This window comes from Marmota marmota, unplaced genomic scaffold (assembly GCF_001458135.2).
Source record: "Marmota marmota marmota unplaced genomic scaffold, marMar, whole genome shotgun sequence".
Taxonomy (NCBI): domain Eukaryota; kingdom Metazoa; phylum Chordata; class Mammalia; order Rodentia; family Sciuridae; genus Marmota; species Marmota marmota.
The window spans coordinates 37016158-37035381 of record NW_025999853.1 but is presented as its reverse complement, the minus strand read 5'-3'; the positions used below and the strand labels follow the sequence as shown (position 1 = coordinate 37035381).

General features: G+C 37.4%; 1 protein-coding gene across 4 annotated transcripts in view; it reads right to left on the bottom strand.

Moving 5' to 3' along the window:
- Ptprb (protein tyrosine phosphatase receptor type B) overlaps positions 1-19224 on the bottom strand; it is a 117369-nt gene that overhangs the window by 48006 nt on the left and 50139 nt on the right. For all 4 annotated transcript variants that reach the window (XM_048805106.1, XM_015483010.2, XM_015483009.2 and 1 more), the window contains 9 exons: positions 16756-17019; positions 15195-15464; positions 14419-14679; positions 10944-11210; positions 9412-9675; positions 5774-6037; positions 4968-5231; positions 3235-3498; positions 931-1200 (listed from right to left, as the gene is read on the bottom strand). In XM_048805106.1, coding sequence (XP_048661063.1) covers positions 931-1200; positions 3235-3498; positions 4968-5231; positions 5774-6037; positions 9412-9675; positions 10944-11210; positions 14419-14679; positions 15195-15464; positions 16756-17019 — 2388 coding nt within the window. The remainder of the gene's footprint in view (positions 1-930; positions 1201-3234; positions 3499-4967; positions 5232-5773; positions 6038-9411; positions 9676-10943; positions 11211-14418; positions 14680-15194; positions 15465-16755; positions 17020-19224) is intronic.

Genomic DNA, 19224 nt, shown 5'->3' with positions numbered 1-19224 from the left:
TGTCCATTTTGTTGATGTGGTGTATTATAATGGTTGATATATCTATGATGAACCATCCTTGCATCTCTGAGATAAATTCCTCTTATGATCAGTGATCTCAACGATATGCTGTTGGATTTGATCTGCTAGTGTTTTGTCAAGAATTTTTGCATTTTAGAGATACTGGTCTAGAGTTCTCACTCCTTTTTTTTGGTTGGGTTCCTGTCTGGTTTTGAGATAAGGGTAATACTGGCCTTGTAAAATGGATTTGGAAGAATTCCCTCCCTTTATGATTTTCTGGAATAATTTGAGATCTGTTATTACTTCTTGGACAGTAGTTCAGGCCCATAGGTGGCAGTTGGCAGTGGGAGATGGCAGCAGGAAAACACAGTGGCAGGAACTGTGGTACCAGCTCTCAGTCCTGGTGGTGGCAAAGACCCACAGGTGGTTAGCTGCAGGGGGAGGTAATGGTGGAGAACCAAAGTCTCTGCTCCATGGTTCCTAATTTCAGGCCCGACACAAGAATTCTTAAAAGATGGAAGAAAGAGGCAGGATAGCAGAGAAGGACATGTGACAACAGATATAGAGGTTGGAATGATTCTCTTGATGGAAGGGACCATGAGTCAAGAAAGTGGGCAGCCTCTAGAAGCTGGCAAGGCATAGATTCTCTGTCTAAAGGTACACAGCCCTACTGACACCTGACATCTTGATTTCTTTCCTGTTTTCAGATTCTAAATCTCTAGAACTATAAAATAATAAATTTGTGTTGTTTTAAGCCACTAAGTTTGTGGCAGTTTATTATAGCAGCAATAGGAAACTAATAGAGACAGCTTTAATGAAAAATCCAAATTGGATTGCGGTAGGCTGAAGCTTCACCCCTCTTATATTATGGTCTTATACAATAGCAGGCAAGGAGATATATGGTAAAATATATTAAATGATACTAATTACCTGTTTGGCCTTCAGTTTGGGATTCCTTGCTAAAGAGGCCTCCACTGACGGTTAGAATCTGTATCTTGTATTTCTTGCCTGGTGTTAGATCTTCAAATTTGTGCTGTTTAGCAGTAGCTGGCTCTGATGTGTTACTCAGAAGAATTCCATTTTCATTTAGAAGCAGGACATCATATCTTTCTGCCACACCAGCAGCTTTTTGCCAACTTACTATTAAGGAATGACTGCTGTATGCATTGTCTGCACTTAGTCCCTGGACAGATGCTGGAACTACAAAGAAACAAGAGAAGAAAGAAAACTCAGGTAATATCATTTAGGATAAAGTAATCAGTTGAGAAAAACTCTCTGAAGTCTCCTGGTAGAATACCAATGCCTCTGCTTTATTTGTGTCACATTGATTATTTCTGTGTGTCCTCTGGGAGTAAAGAGGAACGAGCATTTCTTGGCCTGAATTGTCTGAATAGCTATTTTGGTTCTCCAACAGGTAGAAAAGTTAGTGAAAGTGACACAAAAGAACACACAGAGATGCATATCTGTTTCCAAAAAGACTACTGAACAAATTTTCACACAATGAATAGTTTGGATGGCTGAACTGTCATGTTTAGACTATACTCCCAATATTAACTCATGTCAAAACTTCCAGCCTGATTTAAGCAGTAGTAGGTGATAGTATTTGTGTTCCTGATGTGCAAGGCAAAATAATATTTTTAATAATATTTTCCATTCTAGGTTCATTTCTTTTTTCATTCTAAATAATCTCCTTAGAAGATTTAATTCATTCCCATGGTTTGAATTGTCACTCACATAATGATGACTTTCAAATTTGATGACTCCCAAACTGATGATGCTCAAATTGAATTCCTCATCTCCCTTCCCCAACTTTCTTATTTCCCTATATTTCTACCTCTTGGCCCAAGTGAGACACTTAGTTTGTCACTCTTACCTTCGTACAGAGAATCAAACATAAGTGTTAAAATTTCCATGTACTATATCTCATATATCTTGAGTTTATTTATTCTCGCCTTCTCTTAGGACAACAGCATTTCTTGCCACTGTCTCTTACTTTGTTATTCCCATGGATTCACCTAGCATATTCTCCCAGCACTATCATGCTGACAGCACTTAAATGGCTCTCTGTATTTTTTAAAACACCCTATCAGGTATACAAGGCTCCTCATGATTTGATCTATCTATTTACTTGGCTACATGGCTCACATTCTTATTTCTAGCATACTGAGTAGCACATGGGTCCTCAAATGTGCCACGCTTTCTCTCACCCCCAGGTCTTTGCTTTTTCTGCTGTAACTAAGTCAACTTAAACTTCACCTGGAAGAGCTGGAAGACCTCTTGATCTTTGTTGAAACATTACTTCCTATTAGAAGCTTTCACTGACTCTTCTTGTTGGTTCCCATAACACATAACATCCCATAATTTGTACAGTAATTGCCTGTTTACGTCTCTGTCTTCTTCACTTATAAGGTTCTTGAGGTCAGTGGCTCTATCTTTCTACTGAATCTCCACTTTCTAACATAATCCCTTGCTTGCACCAAGGTAACAGGTATAGCTCTAGATATGAACTAGAGGCAGAGGAGGGTACGGCATAAAAACCGCAGGTCCCAGAACAAAATAAGTGCTCCTGAGAATGGGAAGCATAAGAAGTGTTGCATCGTGGTAGAGGGAGCATGGTGCAAGAGCTAGATTTGATTTGTAGCTCTAGGTGTCATTACATGTATCCTTGGTAATGCTTCATAAACTTTCTGAGCCTTACTCTCCTCATCTGTAGGATAGAGAAATGATCTCCCTTATAGTATGACTAGATATCATTTTAAATGTCTAGTATATTGCAGGAACTTATTTTTGTTTAAAAATAATACATAAAATGAGGATATTAACATAAATAAAGATATCCATTATTCACTCATCTGATACTTGTTCTTTATCTATCATGGGTAAAGAAGACGGCAGAAGAACATATTTTTTCTTAAAGAACTTTGAGAGAAGGTTGAAATTTTGAGAAATGCAGTTATGAAGCCTTGTTAAAATTTTTACATTATTTAGTAGTATAAAAAAATTATTCAAATGATTTGGCTTCCAGTTACCTTTTATTTGTTTTGGAAATCTCTGTTAAGAAAGAAAAATGCAAAGAAAAAATGAAAAAGGCTCTTGAAACCATAGTGAAGCATACAAACTTAGGTGGTTTTATAATTGGAGTTTCAACTTGTGAACAGCCAAGCCCCTTCACCGACCCTTTATGGAGAACCATGAGCGTTCTACAGTCTGGCCCGCCTCCAGGCGGGCGCTCACCTGTCCGCCCCAGTGCGTCCATCTGGTTCCTCAGTGACCCGCTGACAGAGGCAATCACAATCTGGTACTGTTCCCCTGCCTCCAGTCTGTGGAACGTGTGCTCAGAGACGTGCTTGGGGATGGTCTGAGACTCAACCTTCTGATTCTGCCTGAAGGTTGACACCACATAGGAATCAACATCTCCGCCACCTGGGGTCCAGGTCACTGTCAGGCTATCTGTTGCTCCATTGGGAGAGATATGAATATTTTTGACAGCACTAGGAACTAAAAAAAGAAAAGAAAAGAAAAGAAATTTAAAAGCCATCAAGGGCGGCAGCTGCGGCTGGGAGGCACGTGCTGGGGGTCCAGGTTCCGAGAGGAAGGAAGGGGACATAGTGCGCCGAGGAGATCGACCAACAGCGTTTCCCACAGTGTATCATGGAGAACTAGGACCCACTGTGTCCTCAACACCGTGACCACTATAGAAGATGATCATGGGAACAGCAATAGTAGTCATGCAAAAACCTTTTTACAGAAAAAGCTGCTTGAATGTCTGCAGAAATGTTCAAGTTTACCAAAAGAGAGGCACCGTTGGAACATTAATGAGCCATCACAATGCAGCTGTCCTTTATTTTCTTTTGGATAATATGTGACCCTTCCCCTTTGGTCCCCTAACCTACATTCCTTGGTAACTATTTCATTTTTTTCATTTGATTTCATTTTTCATTTTGGTGTACAAATTGTAACATTGCATCTCTCCAAGCATAGCATGCTTATTTCCTCAGATAAAGATACCCCTTTGTGATAAATTTGCAAAATGCTATCATTATTTTTTATAGTAAAATTCTTTTCAGTTTTATACAAATAAAAATAGTTTTTTTTTTAAAAAAGAGTCATCACTTAGAGAATGAACTATGGAAAATGTCAACCAAAGTTTTCAGGCAGGGCTGGGGGTGTAGTTCAGTGGTAGAACCTTGTCTAGCATGCATGAAGATCTGGGTTCTATCCCCAGTACGGAAACAAACAAACAAAAACAAATATCATGCTTTTTATGTTTTGGCATCTACTGAAAAAGAGGACATGACAAAAAAGTATCAATTTGCCATTTTTCTCTCTAATTTTCCTGCCTGACTTGAAGCTGATGGGGGAAAGTTTAGAGGGAGGTCAAGGTTAATGAATGGAAATGAAGAACATTAGTAATGTAGCAAGGGGCTGGTTAGACTGCCTTACTCCAAGTCTTGGTTTACTCATTTACTAGCTGTGTGACTATAGGAAAATTAATTAATCTTTGTAAATTACAGTTTTCTCATAAGAAAAATTGTAATGATGATAATAATAACCACCCATAGAGTTGTGAGGATTGAACAAAATGTAGATATAAAGTGCTTTGCTATGGGTCTAGCTCATGGCCAACTGTCAATAAATATCAACTATTATAGCAACAGTCCTAAAAGAGTTCCAAAGAAGTGACAGTCAAGCAAGAGAGTTATTTATTAAAATATATAATATAATCTGTGTATCTCACCATCACCGGCTAGATTATCAATTGAATGTTACTTCTTTGAAAGCCTCCTCCATGTCTCATTTCAACTTTAATAATCCAGCTTGGACAATGTCATTGTCACTATCAAGATAACTTTCTCCCTCTTGCCATCTCCCTTTTACCACTCCAAATTCATCGAAATACCTGGGATACCCAGTATGTTAAATACACCACTGTATCTAATCAGGTTCAAGAACAGTATCTAAGTTACCTGTTAGGCCTTCAATGAAGGTTGACTGCTGTACATCCCCACTTATTGTCAAGACGAGAATTTTATACTGGCGCCCTGGTGTTAGGGAGGTGAACCTATACTCGGTTGCAGTATTTACAAGGTGAAAAGGAGGAAATACTTTCATGTCATTGAAGAGCAACTGGATCTCATACTGGTCAACGTCCCCATCAGCTCGTGACCAAGTCACATGCAGGTCCTCAGTGCTCCTATTCCGCAGTGTTAGATCCTTAACGGGCTCTGGGACTAAGGAGAAAATGAGAAGATACTTCAGGAAAGGGACTGATTGGAGTTTACCTACACAATAATTTATGAATCACATTCAAGGAACTGCAAACATCTCTCTTCCCCAAATAAACCACTCAAGCTACTTCATGCATAATTAAACAAGAAAAATTGGAAGCAACTATTAAAATTGTGATTTTTTTTCTTGACATAAATCTTAAATGCTACATGTTGGTAGAATATAATTATAAAATGAGTTATGATCTCAATCATAAGATAAAACACGAAGTCTAGAATTTTAATGCCATAGTGCAGGAGGACAGGGAAGAAAAATGGAACATTTGGCCTTCCTACTCCTCCACTATGCTTGCTTTTATCTACCAATAAATATTCTGTAATTATAGGCCATGACTTGGCTGGATGAAGTTAGCTTCAAGTAAGACTCAGTGGGAATGCAATTTACTAATCAGTAAGTGGAGAAAATGCGAGGCTCAGATATATTATTTACTCAGTGACCTTCCTGTCCAATAAAAAAAAAAAGATTTTGCAAATTTTTCACGTACTTGTTCTTCCATTTCCTTGTTCACTGGCTTCATATTGGCCGCTTATTGTACTAACGGTGACACTGTACAACCGTCCAGGGACTAGCTGAACAAATATACACTCATTTTCCGACTTGGGAATGCTCTTGGTTTGAATGAAGTTGTTTTTGTTTTTGATGGTGACTTCATAGTGATCAAAGTCTCCAGTGGCATGCACCCAGGACACCTTTAGGTAGTCACTCCTGGCCGAGTTGCTAACACTGACTCCTTGGACCTTGTCAGGCACTGAAACAGAGAACAGTGAAAGACTTAGTGATTCTGAGTTAGCAATTGATCAGATCCATTTGGGACAATAAAATAAAGTGACTAGATTTTTACTGTATGCATTTAAAAGAAAAATCTTAGACCTCTTGATCATGAATCTCAAGGGGAAAGACTGTTATGCCCGTTGGGGTGATTAAATGGATCTTTTAACATAACCTGATGAACATATTCTAATCCTCTTGTTTGCCCATACAAAATGGTACTTATAAGATTGGATAATGATTTATTGTGTATACACAGTGAAACATGTCATGATTAATGTCTTCTATTTAATTTAAAACACAAAGGTGTAGCTTTCTTGCCTTTAACATCAAGACACAAAATATGAATGAATCTTATAAATATAATACATGAAAAAAATTAAGTCCCTAAAAGATTACATACTGTATTTTACAATGTTAAAGACACTAAAATTTTAAAAATACATACTGTATTTTACAATGTTAAAGACACTAAAATTTTAAAATTTAGAACTGTACATAAATGCAATAAAACTATGTAAGATGGAAGTAAGTGAGACGTAAATGTGAGTTAAGATACTGGTTACCTTGGAATGATTAATGGGGTGGAAGCCACATGATTTGATACAGATCATTGTCAAAGTCCTAGCTTTCAACTTTTGTAGTAGTTTCTCATGTACATCTTAAATTATAAAACATTATTAACTAAATGTCAAAAAAATAAATGTGACTGAGGAGGTAGCTCAAGGGTAGAGTGCTTGCCTAGCATGTACAAGGCTGTGGGTTCAATTCCTAGAACCATGACAAAGAAAAAAAATAATGACGGTTGATGCATATTTTTCTGAGTCAAGAATTATAATTAATGCTATTCTGTGTATCTGAATTTCCACAATAAATACATAAGCAAACACAGTTTTTCCCCTCAATCAATGAATAGATAAATGCATATTACTAAGAACACTGTAAATAAGGCAATATGGTATTTAAAGCATGATATTAAGGATATTCTCATTTTTTCATTTGGAGTTGAATTTTGCTTTAATAGTAGATCACAGATTCATTTCTGTCTGGCTATAACCAGACATTATAAATATTCATGAGAAGGGGCATTGAAAAGAGGCATAAACTTAGGTCCAGCATACTAAACTTATGTCCCAATTTTATCATGTCCTCTAGGCCTGTAAAACCTCTGTATGTGGCTTGGTATACATTAAAGGATTTTTGCTTTGACCACATGCCAAACCTGTGTTCAAATATTCTATTTTTTCCCAAATGATCCAGAAACTTCAGTATTTTGGTATCTAAGCTATATTTTTTCATGATGCTTTTCACACTTAAAAACTGCATTAACATCCTTTGTTGGATTATATTTACTGTTTAGTTTTATATTAGAACATAGCTCACCACAGATATACAGCAAGGACAGGTATGCTATGACATTCACCTCAAGCCAGTTACACTGTTGCTAGAATTTGGTCTCACCAGAGTTAAGGTGAAATTCTGAATTGACACTGTATGGGTGAGCTAAGAAAGGTCAATGATCCAGTCAATTTACTGAAGGTGAAGCAATTATTACAGGAAGAAAAACTAGGCTGAATACCATGCTAAGTCAATAAGGTGCTCTCCAGGTGGAACAAGAGGTAATTTGTGAGAAGAGCTTTGATGCACGATGAGATGAGGAGATACAGAACTAGAAATATTGGTATTTTCACTCAAAATGTAGGAGAAGGGCATTAGGAAAGGAAAAGGGAATTAAGATAACCAGGCAAAATCAACAAGACAACAACTCTGACATGACTTTCCAGTTAGAATCATTTGCCTCCATTAGTCATGCACCAAATTCAAGCTCATGCTGTTCAGAGTCAAGAGAGTGCTTTGAATCGAGGATCACTTTTCTTACATTTAGAAGCACTCTTAGCAAAAAGCATTGCAATGTTAATGTCAAAGGGATAGGGAATGCTCATGAATGAACTGGTGTTTATAGGTAGCAAGGGGTTAGAAGTTGGGTGACAATCTTCTTTAATTTCTAGTGATTTTTAGGATCTGAGTTGATTAATAGGAGACAGTGACATACGATTACTTTGTGAGAAGAAATCAGCTTTTCAGATCTAAGCTATCATTGTGATTATCAGAATGATTAGACTTCAAATGATATGAGGGTAGGAATAACCTCTTTATATGCCCACGAGAGCTTTCAGGTATGGCATGATGTAATGGCGGAACTCCGATACTGGTCACAGCCATGTGACCTTGGAGAAGTCACACTTTCTCTCTGGGATTTTATCTTTGGATAAGAAGATGGGATTACATCATTCTAAGGACACATTTAATGCCAGTTTTCTGGTAACAAGGTAAATCCATGGTTCTTTACTATGAAATCTGATACTAACCAGGAATTCTCTCCCCAGATAAATGCACATATCCTTCTTATCCCCAACAACTTCATGAGTTACTACACTTTTAAAGTCCACCCAGGGCCACGAGGTGAAACCCCCGATATAAGTGATTTCTGATTATTAGTTCAACAAATACTTATTGAGTGCCTACCAGGCCCTGGACTCTGTGCCAGGTAACAGGATGATGCCCATCGTCCCAGATCATCATGGAGAAAGAGAATTTTTAAATGTGAAAATCAACCCAGAGCTCAGTAGAAAAGATTTGACAAAATAGTGACGCCAACCTTAAGCAAAAACTCAGATGTAAACCCCAGAAAGCCTAAATATATTGGGAAAATGGTAGCTGTCTATATTTAGTTCTTTCTAGCGCATGAAAGACCTGACATTCATTTGCTAAGATTTCTGCTCCCTAGTCTCAGAACTATAAAGGTTCACATTTTCACCTTCTGTGAGAAAGGATGAATAGTTGTCTTGACCAACAGACACTTCAGAAAGGATTTTAGAACAGGGAGCTTTGTAGGTTCTGGAGTCAATCAGAACAAGGTTTAAATCCAGGATCTAAAACTTAGTGGCTGTTTAATAAGTTAAATAGTTGGACAAGTTACTTAACTCTCCCTGAACCTTGGTTTCCTGATCTATAAAATGGGAATCCTAACAACTGCCTCAAGAAGGAGTTTCTAAGGATTAGTTAACATATGTAAACCAGGTCATTGCAACTAAAAAGACTCCCTAAATAGAAATACTTGTTAAACGATTTGAATAGAATGTGAATTCTAACAAAAATTGTGTTTATCTTCCTCTACAGGTCATGTCTACTCACATAGGGAGTTTCTTGGGTTAAAATCCAAATTCTCCATAAGGAGTTTGTGATCTCAATTGCCTTTTATCTTAGCATAACAGGATTGTCACAGCTCTGTGATGCCCTGAGCCATATAACCTATTGGTTCTTATGGAGCCCTGTACCTTCACACACCCTTACCTGTCCGCTCTTGGCTGAAGGAATGATTCTCATACTTGCCACTCCTTGTAGTTATGGTCACATTGTAGAGGCGGCCTGGGTTGAGGGAGCTGAAGGAACACTCACTGACAGACTTGGCAATGACCAGGGACTGAACCACCCTGCTGTTGTGGGAGAGGGTCACCACATAGTTATCCACGTCTCCAGGTGCTGGCAGCCAGGAAACACTGAGGTAGTCATTACGACCTGAATTGTTCACCGTCATGCCACTCACACTGGAAGGGACTGTAATTTTAAAAGGGGAGAAAATTTAAAAAGGAAAATGATCAAAAGTCCAAGTCATCTATGTGGTCAGCAGAAACCATGATCTGAGGAGAGCTAATGTGATTACAGAAGAGGTCAAGGAAGTGTGAGGATTTTACTTTAGCTTCTAGCAGCTGAGTGCTCCTACGTCAGAAGGCTAACCAAAATAAAAATGCAAGGAAACTTTCCGATGCCTCATAAATACAAGGATTCCGCTACTGCACTTTTATGGGGTTGCTGTGTGTAAAGTATTTTCAGTGGAGGCATTTTTATGTGAATGTGGTAAGAAATCCCCTATAGGAAAGGGAACAGACATTTCAACAATCCAAATGAATCAACCTGAACCAAACTCTTCACTAAAGCACAGATGTTTGAGGGAAAAGGTGGAGAATGAACAGCTTTTCTCAAGTGTGTAGGTTTTGGGATACCTTCAATCTTCATGTGAAGAAATCATTTATTCCTGGGGAGTTTGACAGCTAACATAACCGGGGCTGGGGAGGGGTGGTGGTGGTGGTACTGTGTTCTCCCTTTGCAAAGTATTTCCTGCCCTCTAGTGGCAAGATATAAGCCTCAAAGCCTACTCTGGACGCAGTAAGTCTGGAAACTGGACCAAATGTGGGCATACAGCTGTGATGGAGACAACCTTACTGGAAAGGTGTCAACTATAATCGTTTCCTTATGTCATTTGGGGACCAAACGCCACAAACTTTTACTGAGAACCTACTATTTGTCAAGTATATGAAAATAGAAAGTGTGGATACCTTCAAGGAGCTTCCTGACTAGAAATAGACAGATGGTAAATTAGTAACCATGGTATAAAATAACATTTGTGCTATGTATCAGAAGTAAGTGTTAGTAAATAGTACTGCCATTCGTGAATACCAGAACAAAATCCCACAGAATATATGAACTGCACTACTGTTTTCATCATTAGTTGATTAACCTCAGCTCAATATTTTTATGTAATTGTCAATATACCAGAATATGGCATATAAAGGCGGAATTTGACTTCCGAGAATCCTTCTAATTTTACTGTTATTTGTGAGTTAAGCCCCAAAGCCTACTTACATAAAAAATTATATACACCTTACTGAACAACTTTGCTAATGTTTATCCATGTATATGGATACTTCCTAGCTTCTAAGATACACTTAACTGGGTCTGTCTTTAGGATGTTTAAATAATTCTGTGATGGGGGACTATGGACTCAGATCTTCGTAAGCTACAAATACAAACATGTTGCATCTTACCTGTTCTTCCTTCCACCACCACTTGTCGGGAGGAAATCCCTCCACTCACTGTTGTTACCACCACGGAGTAAAGGCTGCCTGATTTCAGAGAGTGGAAGCTGTATTTGTTGGTCTCACTGGGAACACTTTCATTTTTGATGACCACATTTTCATGGATCAGTAAGACTTGGTAGAATTCTATGTCTCCCAGGGCCTCAGTCCAGTTGGTAAATAGACTACTGGTCATCCCTTGGTTGGCCACATGCAGGCCAGTTACTTGGGCAGGTACTAAAACACAGTAGACCAAAGACAAAACAAATGACACTTAGTTACTCTAAGAAACTGTAATTAAAGTGGGCCAAAAAATGGAGACAGACTTGAGAGCACTAAAAATGAATTTGTTTGTTTTAGCTATAGACCCTCAGCTCTACTTCCTATGGCATATGAGAAGTGCTCCTATACAGGGACTCTACTACTTTGAAAAAGTGGTTTAGATAGGAAATAAAAATTATTTAGGATGCAAGGATGAGATGCTTACTTACTAAACCATTTGATTTTAAATTTTAAATAGTGAAGGCTGCTGTATTTGAAGGCTTCTTCTTAAAATCTTATTAAAATTTATTCTAATTAGTTATACATGACAGTAGAATGCATTTTGACATATCATACATAAATGGAGTATAACTTCTCATTCTTCTGTTTGTACATGATGCAAGGCTTCTATGCTTTTCTCTTTTCTTAACCCATGAGAACTCAAAGCCATGAGATCACTTTAAGCCAAGGGTTAATATAGGTGGTATTAGGAAATCCTTTCAACCCAGTGATTATGTTATGGTTTAGCAAACTGGTTGCTTCTTTACTGGCACATTCTCAGATCTATTATTATTATACCCAAAAATCCTATAATAATATAAACCACACTATTATATATTAAAATAATGATAATTTGAAGTCTACCAAATTATGCAATGTCCATGTATGAACATATATATAAATTTATATATGCTCATTAAAATAATGATGATGATCTAACAACTGTTGAATATCTACCATGCACCAGTTATGGGCTGAATGTATTATAGAGGTTGTATTATTTGATAGCTCATTCAAAACACTATAAAGTTGATTCTCTTTACTAATGAGAAAACCAAAGACCATTAAATGTAAATTTTAAAGCTTTTATCACACAGTGTTGACAAATAATAAACCTGGGGTTCAAGGCTAGATCTGTCTAACCCCTAAACTTTTGACCCTCTTCTAATTAGCAATTATCGTTGCTTTCTGCCTATCCATTAGCAAATCTTTTACACAGATATTGAAGTTGGCACTCTATTGAGAGATGTTTTAATTTGTTCTTCTTCCTTAAATTATAATAATCAAAGAGATCAAAACTCTAGCACACTCCTCCTCAAAGTTCACTAAGATACAAACATATTCAATAAAAATGCTACTATAATATGGATCCGAAGTTCCTTTCCAATTTGAAATTTTATATGGCAAGCAAAGGAACTATAATACCCAAACAATTTTGAAATAGGGAACAAAGTTGGAGGACTAATATCACCCAATTTCACTAGAAAGCTAAATGAATCAAGATAGCATGACTGGCAAGAGGCTGAAACAAGACGTGATGGTGCAGAACTGAAAGTTCAAAATAGACCAATGGTGAGGGGAAGTATATGTGTGTAAAAATGTACACATTTATGTATATACATATATGCAGTTATATGTATATGTATTTGTATGTATGTATGTATATATATGTATATACAAATACATATACATATGTCTGCATATATGTATTTACATATGTATATATTAGTCGATTTGTTTTACAGAGATTCAAAGGCAATTTAGTGGAGAAAGGCCAGTCTTTTCAACAAATAGTTCTGCAATTATTAGATACATTATTTTCTTAGAAATTATTTCATTTCTTATACAAAGAAATGAAACCTCAACCCATATCTCATACCATATATAAAAATCAACTCAAAATGGTTCATAAACCTACATTTAAAGTATAAACTATAAATCTTCTAGGGAAAAAAATATTTGTGATCTTATGTTAAGCAAAGGTTTTTTAGTTGGATACCAAATGCATGATCTATAAGAACTGATCAACGGGAGACCAAAATTAAACACTTCTATTTAGTAAAAGACACTCCTACTATCATGAAGAAACAAGCCACAGACTGGAAGGAAGCATTTTCAACACATATTTCTGACATAAGACTTGTGTCTAGGACAAAGAACTCTTAACATTCAATGACAGGGCTGGGGTTGTGGCTCAATGGTACAGTACTTGTCTTGAATGTGTGAGGCACTGGGTTCGATTCTTAGCACCATATATAAAAAAAAATGAATAAAATAAAGATCCATTAACAACTAACAAAAATAATATTAAAAAAACCCTCAACGATAAGGAAACAAAAAATTTCTATTGAAAAGCAGGTAAAACATTTGAACTGAAACTTTCCCAAAGAAGATAAACAGAGGTGAATAAGCATACAAAAGGATTCACAAAGCCCTTAGAAATTATGAAAGGGCAAATTAAAACCACATGTGATACCACGGACCTACTAGAATGGCTTAATTTTAAAACAAACAAATGAAGTGACCAAACCTAGTACTGCTGAGGATGTGGAGGAATGGGAATGCTCATACATTGCTGATGGGAATGTAAAATTTGACAGCGTAGCCGGGCATGGTGGCACAGGCCTGTAGTCCCAGCTATTCAGGAAGCTGAGGCAGGAGGATTGCTTAAGCTCAGGAGTTCAAGGCCAGCCTGGGCAGCATAGCTAATCACACACACACACACACACACACACACACACATATGTAAGGGGTGGAGTCTTGGGGAAGTAATAGGATCATGGGGACTCTGAGCTCATCAATAGATTAATCCATTGATGGATTCATAATTGAATGGACTATTGGGAGGTGGTGGAAACTACAGGAAGTAGGGCCTTGTTCAAGGAAGTAGGTCACAAGGAGAGTGCCCTGGAAGGATATATCTTGTCCCTGGCCCCTTTCTTGCCCTCTCTCTTTGCTTCCTGGCTGCCATGAGGTGAGTACTTCTTGCCATAATAATCTGCCTTGCCAAAGGATCAGAGCAATGGAGCCAAATGACAATGGACTGAAAAATAAATCTTTCTAGATTTATGTTGATTTTCTCAGGTATTTTGTCACAGTGACGAAAATCTAACACACTTCTGTGTACCATACTCTCTTCTCAGTGCTGCCCTATTTCTTTGCTCTGTTTTGTTAAAAAGCATTCCACCGGAGGGTTATTCTCTACTCTGTTTCAATTTTAACAAAAAATAAACCCAAGCAAAATAGAAAGAAGGGAGTAATGAAGATAAGAGTTGAATTTGGTAAAATAGCAAACACATTAGAAATCCATAAAACACGGTACTTAATGAACATTTGTAAATTGAATGTTAAATAATTCATCAGACAGTACATTGTAAAATCTAAGATGTATAAAGATTATTACCTGTTCTTCCTTTTATTGAAGAGGAATTTTTTAAGTCTCCACTAATACTGGTGACCGTAGCTGTGTATTTTCGTCCAGGTACCAGATCAGTAAAAGTGAATTCTTTGGCATCTTTGGAGAGCGACTTGTGGATGAGTAAGAGGTCTCTGTCGGCTAGAGAGATGATGTATTTCTCCCACTCTGCAGCGGGGGTCTGCCACATGATGCCCAGTGAAGTTTCGTTAGCATGTTTGACCCGAAGCTGAAGGACAGCCAGGGGAACTGAGGAAAAGTAACGATGAGGTGAGTCATTGATTAGCTCAGATGCACACACAGAGTATTTTTTAAGGAACTGTTCTCTTCCAACCTCAAGAGTTCTGGTTCAACATTTCTATTCTGAATACTTAAGCACTTTAGAATAAAAAAGGTTTACCACAAAAACTCTGCCATGTAACATAACCAGAAATAAAAATTCAAAAAAATATTGTTGGACAACACCTACAGAATCATTTATTTTTGATCTTAGGTAACTCAATTAGAGTTTATCTCTTCCTGTGTATTTTGTGATACAAAAATATTTAGTACAATCTTGTCATCCACAAAACCATCAAGAAAAATCTATGAGTATTTAGGTGGAGTGAAGCATGTGTTAACCCCACAGTTTTGAAAGACCAAATGCTCAAGCCATTTAAGTCTCAAATTCAGTGAACACTGGGATATGACATTGGCAGTTTCCTGGGTTACTTGGGAAGGAGAGGATGTATCCATGAGTCATGAACACCTTCATATTTGCTTACCTGTCCTGCCTTGGCAACGTTCAGAATTCTTCATATTTCCACTCTCAACGATGACTTCTATCTCATACTGTCTTCCGGGTATGAGCCCCACACCATCCATGACATACTGTGTTTCCTCCTTTCCCACAGTGGTGTTGAGCAGTGCCACAGAGTCATTGAAGAGCAGGATACGATACTGCTCCCAGTCTCCAGAAGGGGGCGACCAGCTCACCATGAGGGACCTCATCCAACCATTGTTGTTTGCCTCTAGGTTCCTAACTTTGTCTGGAACTAAACAATAAAATGTCAAAAAGAAGGTGTTAAAAACCTAAGTAAAAATATTCATTTGCCTTTCATGGGTAACAGTAGATGGGACATACAATATTTGCAATTCAAAAGACTGCTATCCCCTCTTGATGACCATGGAGGACAAGGGAGTATTCCTTTCTCATTCTGGAAACATCTGACACTCAAGAAATGTATGCTAAAACCATTTTAGTAAATTAACAGGTATGCAGTCTTCTGGAACACTATTAACAATAGAGGGATATGAATGCCGTTTTTTATTGATTACATGCTTTCCCTAGAGAAAATAATAACATTGCATCTAATCATGGTGACATTGACAGATGTGGCATCTTCTGGAAGAGATACTGGATATTGTGGTCATGAAGTGTTCCTCTTTTCCAAATGAAAAGAATAATATTCTTGAAATATTATTATTCCTTTGATCATATTATTCCTTTGCTTCTAAACACTCAAGTTTTCTTTAAAAAAATTACAGAATAAAATGTCAAGTGCTTCACTTGCATTTGTGGCTCTTCAAGTTCAGAACTCATATCCCCCTTGTCTTAACTGTGAAAATTCCCTGCAGCTACTCTTCCTCCTTCCAGCTGTGTACTCTACATCTGTGTGATTAAAATGCAGCCTCTTTTAAGCAAAGGTTGGACCAGATGGTAAATACTTCAGGCTTTGCAGGTCACATATGGTCTGTATCTCATATTTTTCTTGGTGTTTTTGTTTGTTTCTACAATCCTCTAAATATATAAAAACCACTCATTAGCTTGGGGCAAGACAAAAACAAGCCATCAATCAGACTTGACCACAGGGAATAGTTTGCAGAACTCTGCCTTAAAGGCAAATGTCTCAAACATTTTAACAATAATATAGTTAAAGCACTGCATACATGCCATAAATTACTAAATTTATGGAAAACATGTTTAAGTGCTAAGTGGTCCTCATTATAAGAATGGATCAGAAGTGTCTTTTTTTACTGATATCAATGTTAATGTATTTAAGTTACTCAAGTGATTGACATGAAAAAAGCATAGAACAGTGAAAATAGGCAGATCATTCAGGAATCCAAATACATTTGCTTAAATTACTCAAAAAATGCAGTTAGCCTCTGCTTTACTCTGTCTGTTGGACCCTGGCCCACAGACACTCCCAGTCATGTAGCTCCTACTTCCTAGGTAGGAGAAGGAGCTTCCATCCTTTTTAATTTTGTCTTATTTTTTCTTATTCTAAGATGAATCAGAAGAGGACTTGGGCAATAAAGGAAATTCTGGAGCCCAAGACTCACCTGTTCTGCCCATTACCATCTTCTGAGCAGAGAGTTCACCAGAAATACAGCTGATGGTAACTTGATAAAGTCGTCCAGGGGCTAAGTCTTTAAAGTGAGTTTCAATGACCTGAGGTGCTAATACTCTGTATTCCTTGATGGTCCCTTGGTGAGACAGGGTCACGTTGTAGAAATTCACATCTCCAAGAGGTCTTTGCCATTTGACTTTTAGAGAGGTCAAACTGCCATCATTTGTCACCTTCAAATTTGAGACTTCCATGGGAGCTAATTAGCAAAGAATGGAAAAGAGATTTTACTCAGGATATCTTACCATTCCTGTGGCTAAATTCTGACCTATATTTTAATTCCTGCAAGGCATACTCCTTGATCAGAAGAAAACAATTGCTTTGAGAGACAAAAATAATACTGTAAACCCAATGAAGGCAACCTCATGGCAAGAGCACAACCTGGCAGTCAGGAGGCTGCATTCTGGCTGGGACTTGGCCAGCTCTCCTCAGGATTCCGGACAGCTCTCCTCAGGATTCCGGACAGCTCTCTCTCTGCATCTAGTTTTCCTTGCTGGTAAATAAATCCTGGTCCTAAAATAGTTCTGTCCAGCTCTGAAATTTTTTAATGCAGTCTTCTGAAACACTATTAACAATAGAGGTCTATCGTTTGATTAATTTCTTCTCATCAATAATATCCAGTACTTAATAAACAGGTTGATCCATGGATTGGTGTATTTTTTTTTAACCTCTTGCACATGCCATAATTTTGGATCCCATTAACGGCATAATATGGTTTCATTAAGAATGGGTATACTATTCAACAAATGGTGCTAGAAAAACTGGAAATCCATATGTAGTAAAATGAAATAAAATCTCTATCTCTCACCCTGCACAAAAATCAACTCAAAGTGGATCAAAGACTTAGGCACTAGAATAGAGACCCTGCACCTAATAGAAGAGAAAGTAGGCCCAAATCTTTACCATATCCTTTACCTAGGATATGATTTCCTTAACAAGACCCCTAAAGCACAAGAAGTAAAATCAAGGATCAATAAATGGAATCAACTCAAATTAAAAATCTTCTTCTCAGCAAAGAAAACAATAATGTGAGAAGAAAGCCTACAGATTGGGAGACAATCTTTACCACGTGTGCCTCTGATAAAGCATTAATCTTACTCTAGTCAGAATGGCAGCTATTAAGAACACAAACAACAAGTGTTTGCTAGGATGTGGGGGAAAAGGCACACTGATACATTGCTGGTGATATTGCAAATTGGTGTAGTCAATATGGAAAGCAGTACGGAGAATCCTTGGAAAATTTGGAATGGAACCACCATTTGACCCAGCTATCCCACTCCTCAGTCTATACCTAAAGGACTTAAAAACAGCATACTACAGAGACACAGCCACATTAATGTTTATAACAGCACAATTTACAACAGGTAATTGTGGAACCAACCTAGATGCCCTTCAGTAGATGAATGGATAAAGAAATTGTGGTATATATACACAATGGAATATTATTCAGCATTAAAAGAGAATGAAATCATGGCATTTGCAGGTAAATGGATAGAGTTAGAGAATATAATGCTAAGTGAAGTAAGCCAATCCCAAGAAAAACAAAGGCAAAATGTTTTCTCTGATTTAAGGATGCTGATTCATCATGGGGGAGGCATGGGAGGATTAGATGAACTCTAAATAAGGCAAAGGGGAAAGGGGGAAGGAGGTGAAGGGAGGGGTAATGAGGTAGGGAAGATGGTGGAATGAGGTAGGGAAGATGGTGGAATGAGATGGACATATATCATAAATACATGTATGAAGACAAGAATGGTATGACTCACTTTGTGTACAACCAGAGATATGAAAAATAGTACTCTATATGTGTAACATGTATTATAATGCATTCTTCTGTCATATATATAACAAAATAAAATAAAATAAACTGAAAGCAAAGTAAAACAACAACAAAAAAACCTTAACACCAAAAAACAAATAACCCAATCAATAAATGGGAAAAGAAACTGAACAGACACTTCACAGAAGAAGAAATACAACCAATCAACAAATATATGAAAAAGTGTTTAACATCTCTGGCATTTAGAGAAATGCAAATCAAAACTACACTAATATTTCATCTCACTCCAGTCAGAATGGCAATCATCAAGAATACTGACAACAATAAATGTTAACAAGGATGTGGGAAAAATGATACACTCATACATTGCTGGTGGGACTGCATGTTGGTACAACCATTATGGGAAGCAGTATGGAGATTCCTCAGAAAACTTGGAATGGAACCACCATTTGACCCAGCTATCCCACAGCTTGGTTTACACCCAACGGACTTAAAATCAGCATACTGTAGTAATGCAGCCATGTTAATGTTTATAGCAGCTCAATTCACAATAGCTAAACTATGGAACCAACGTAGGTGTCCTTCAATAGATTAATGTATAAAGAAAATGTGGTATATTTATTTAAT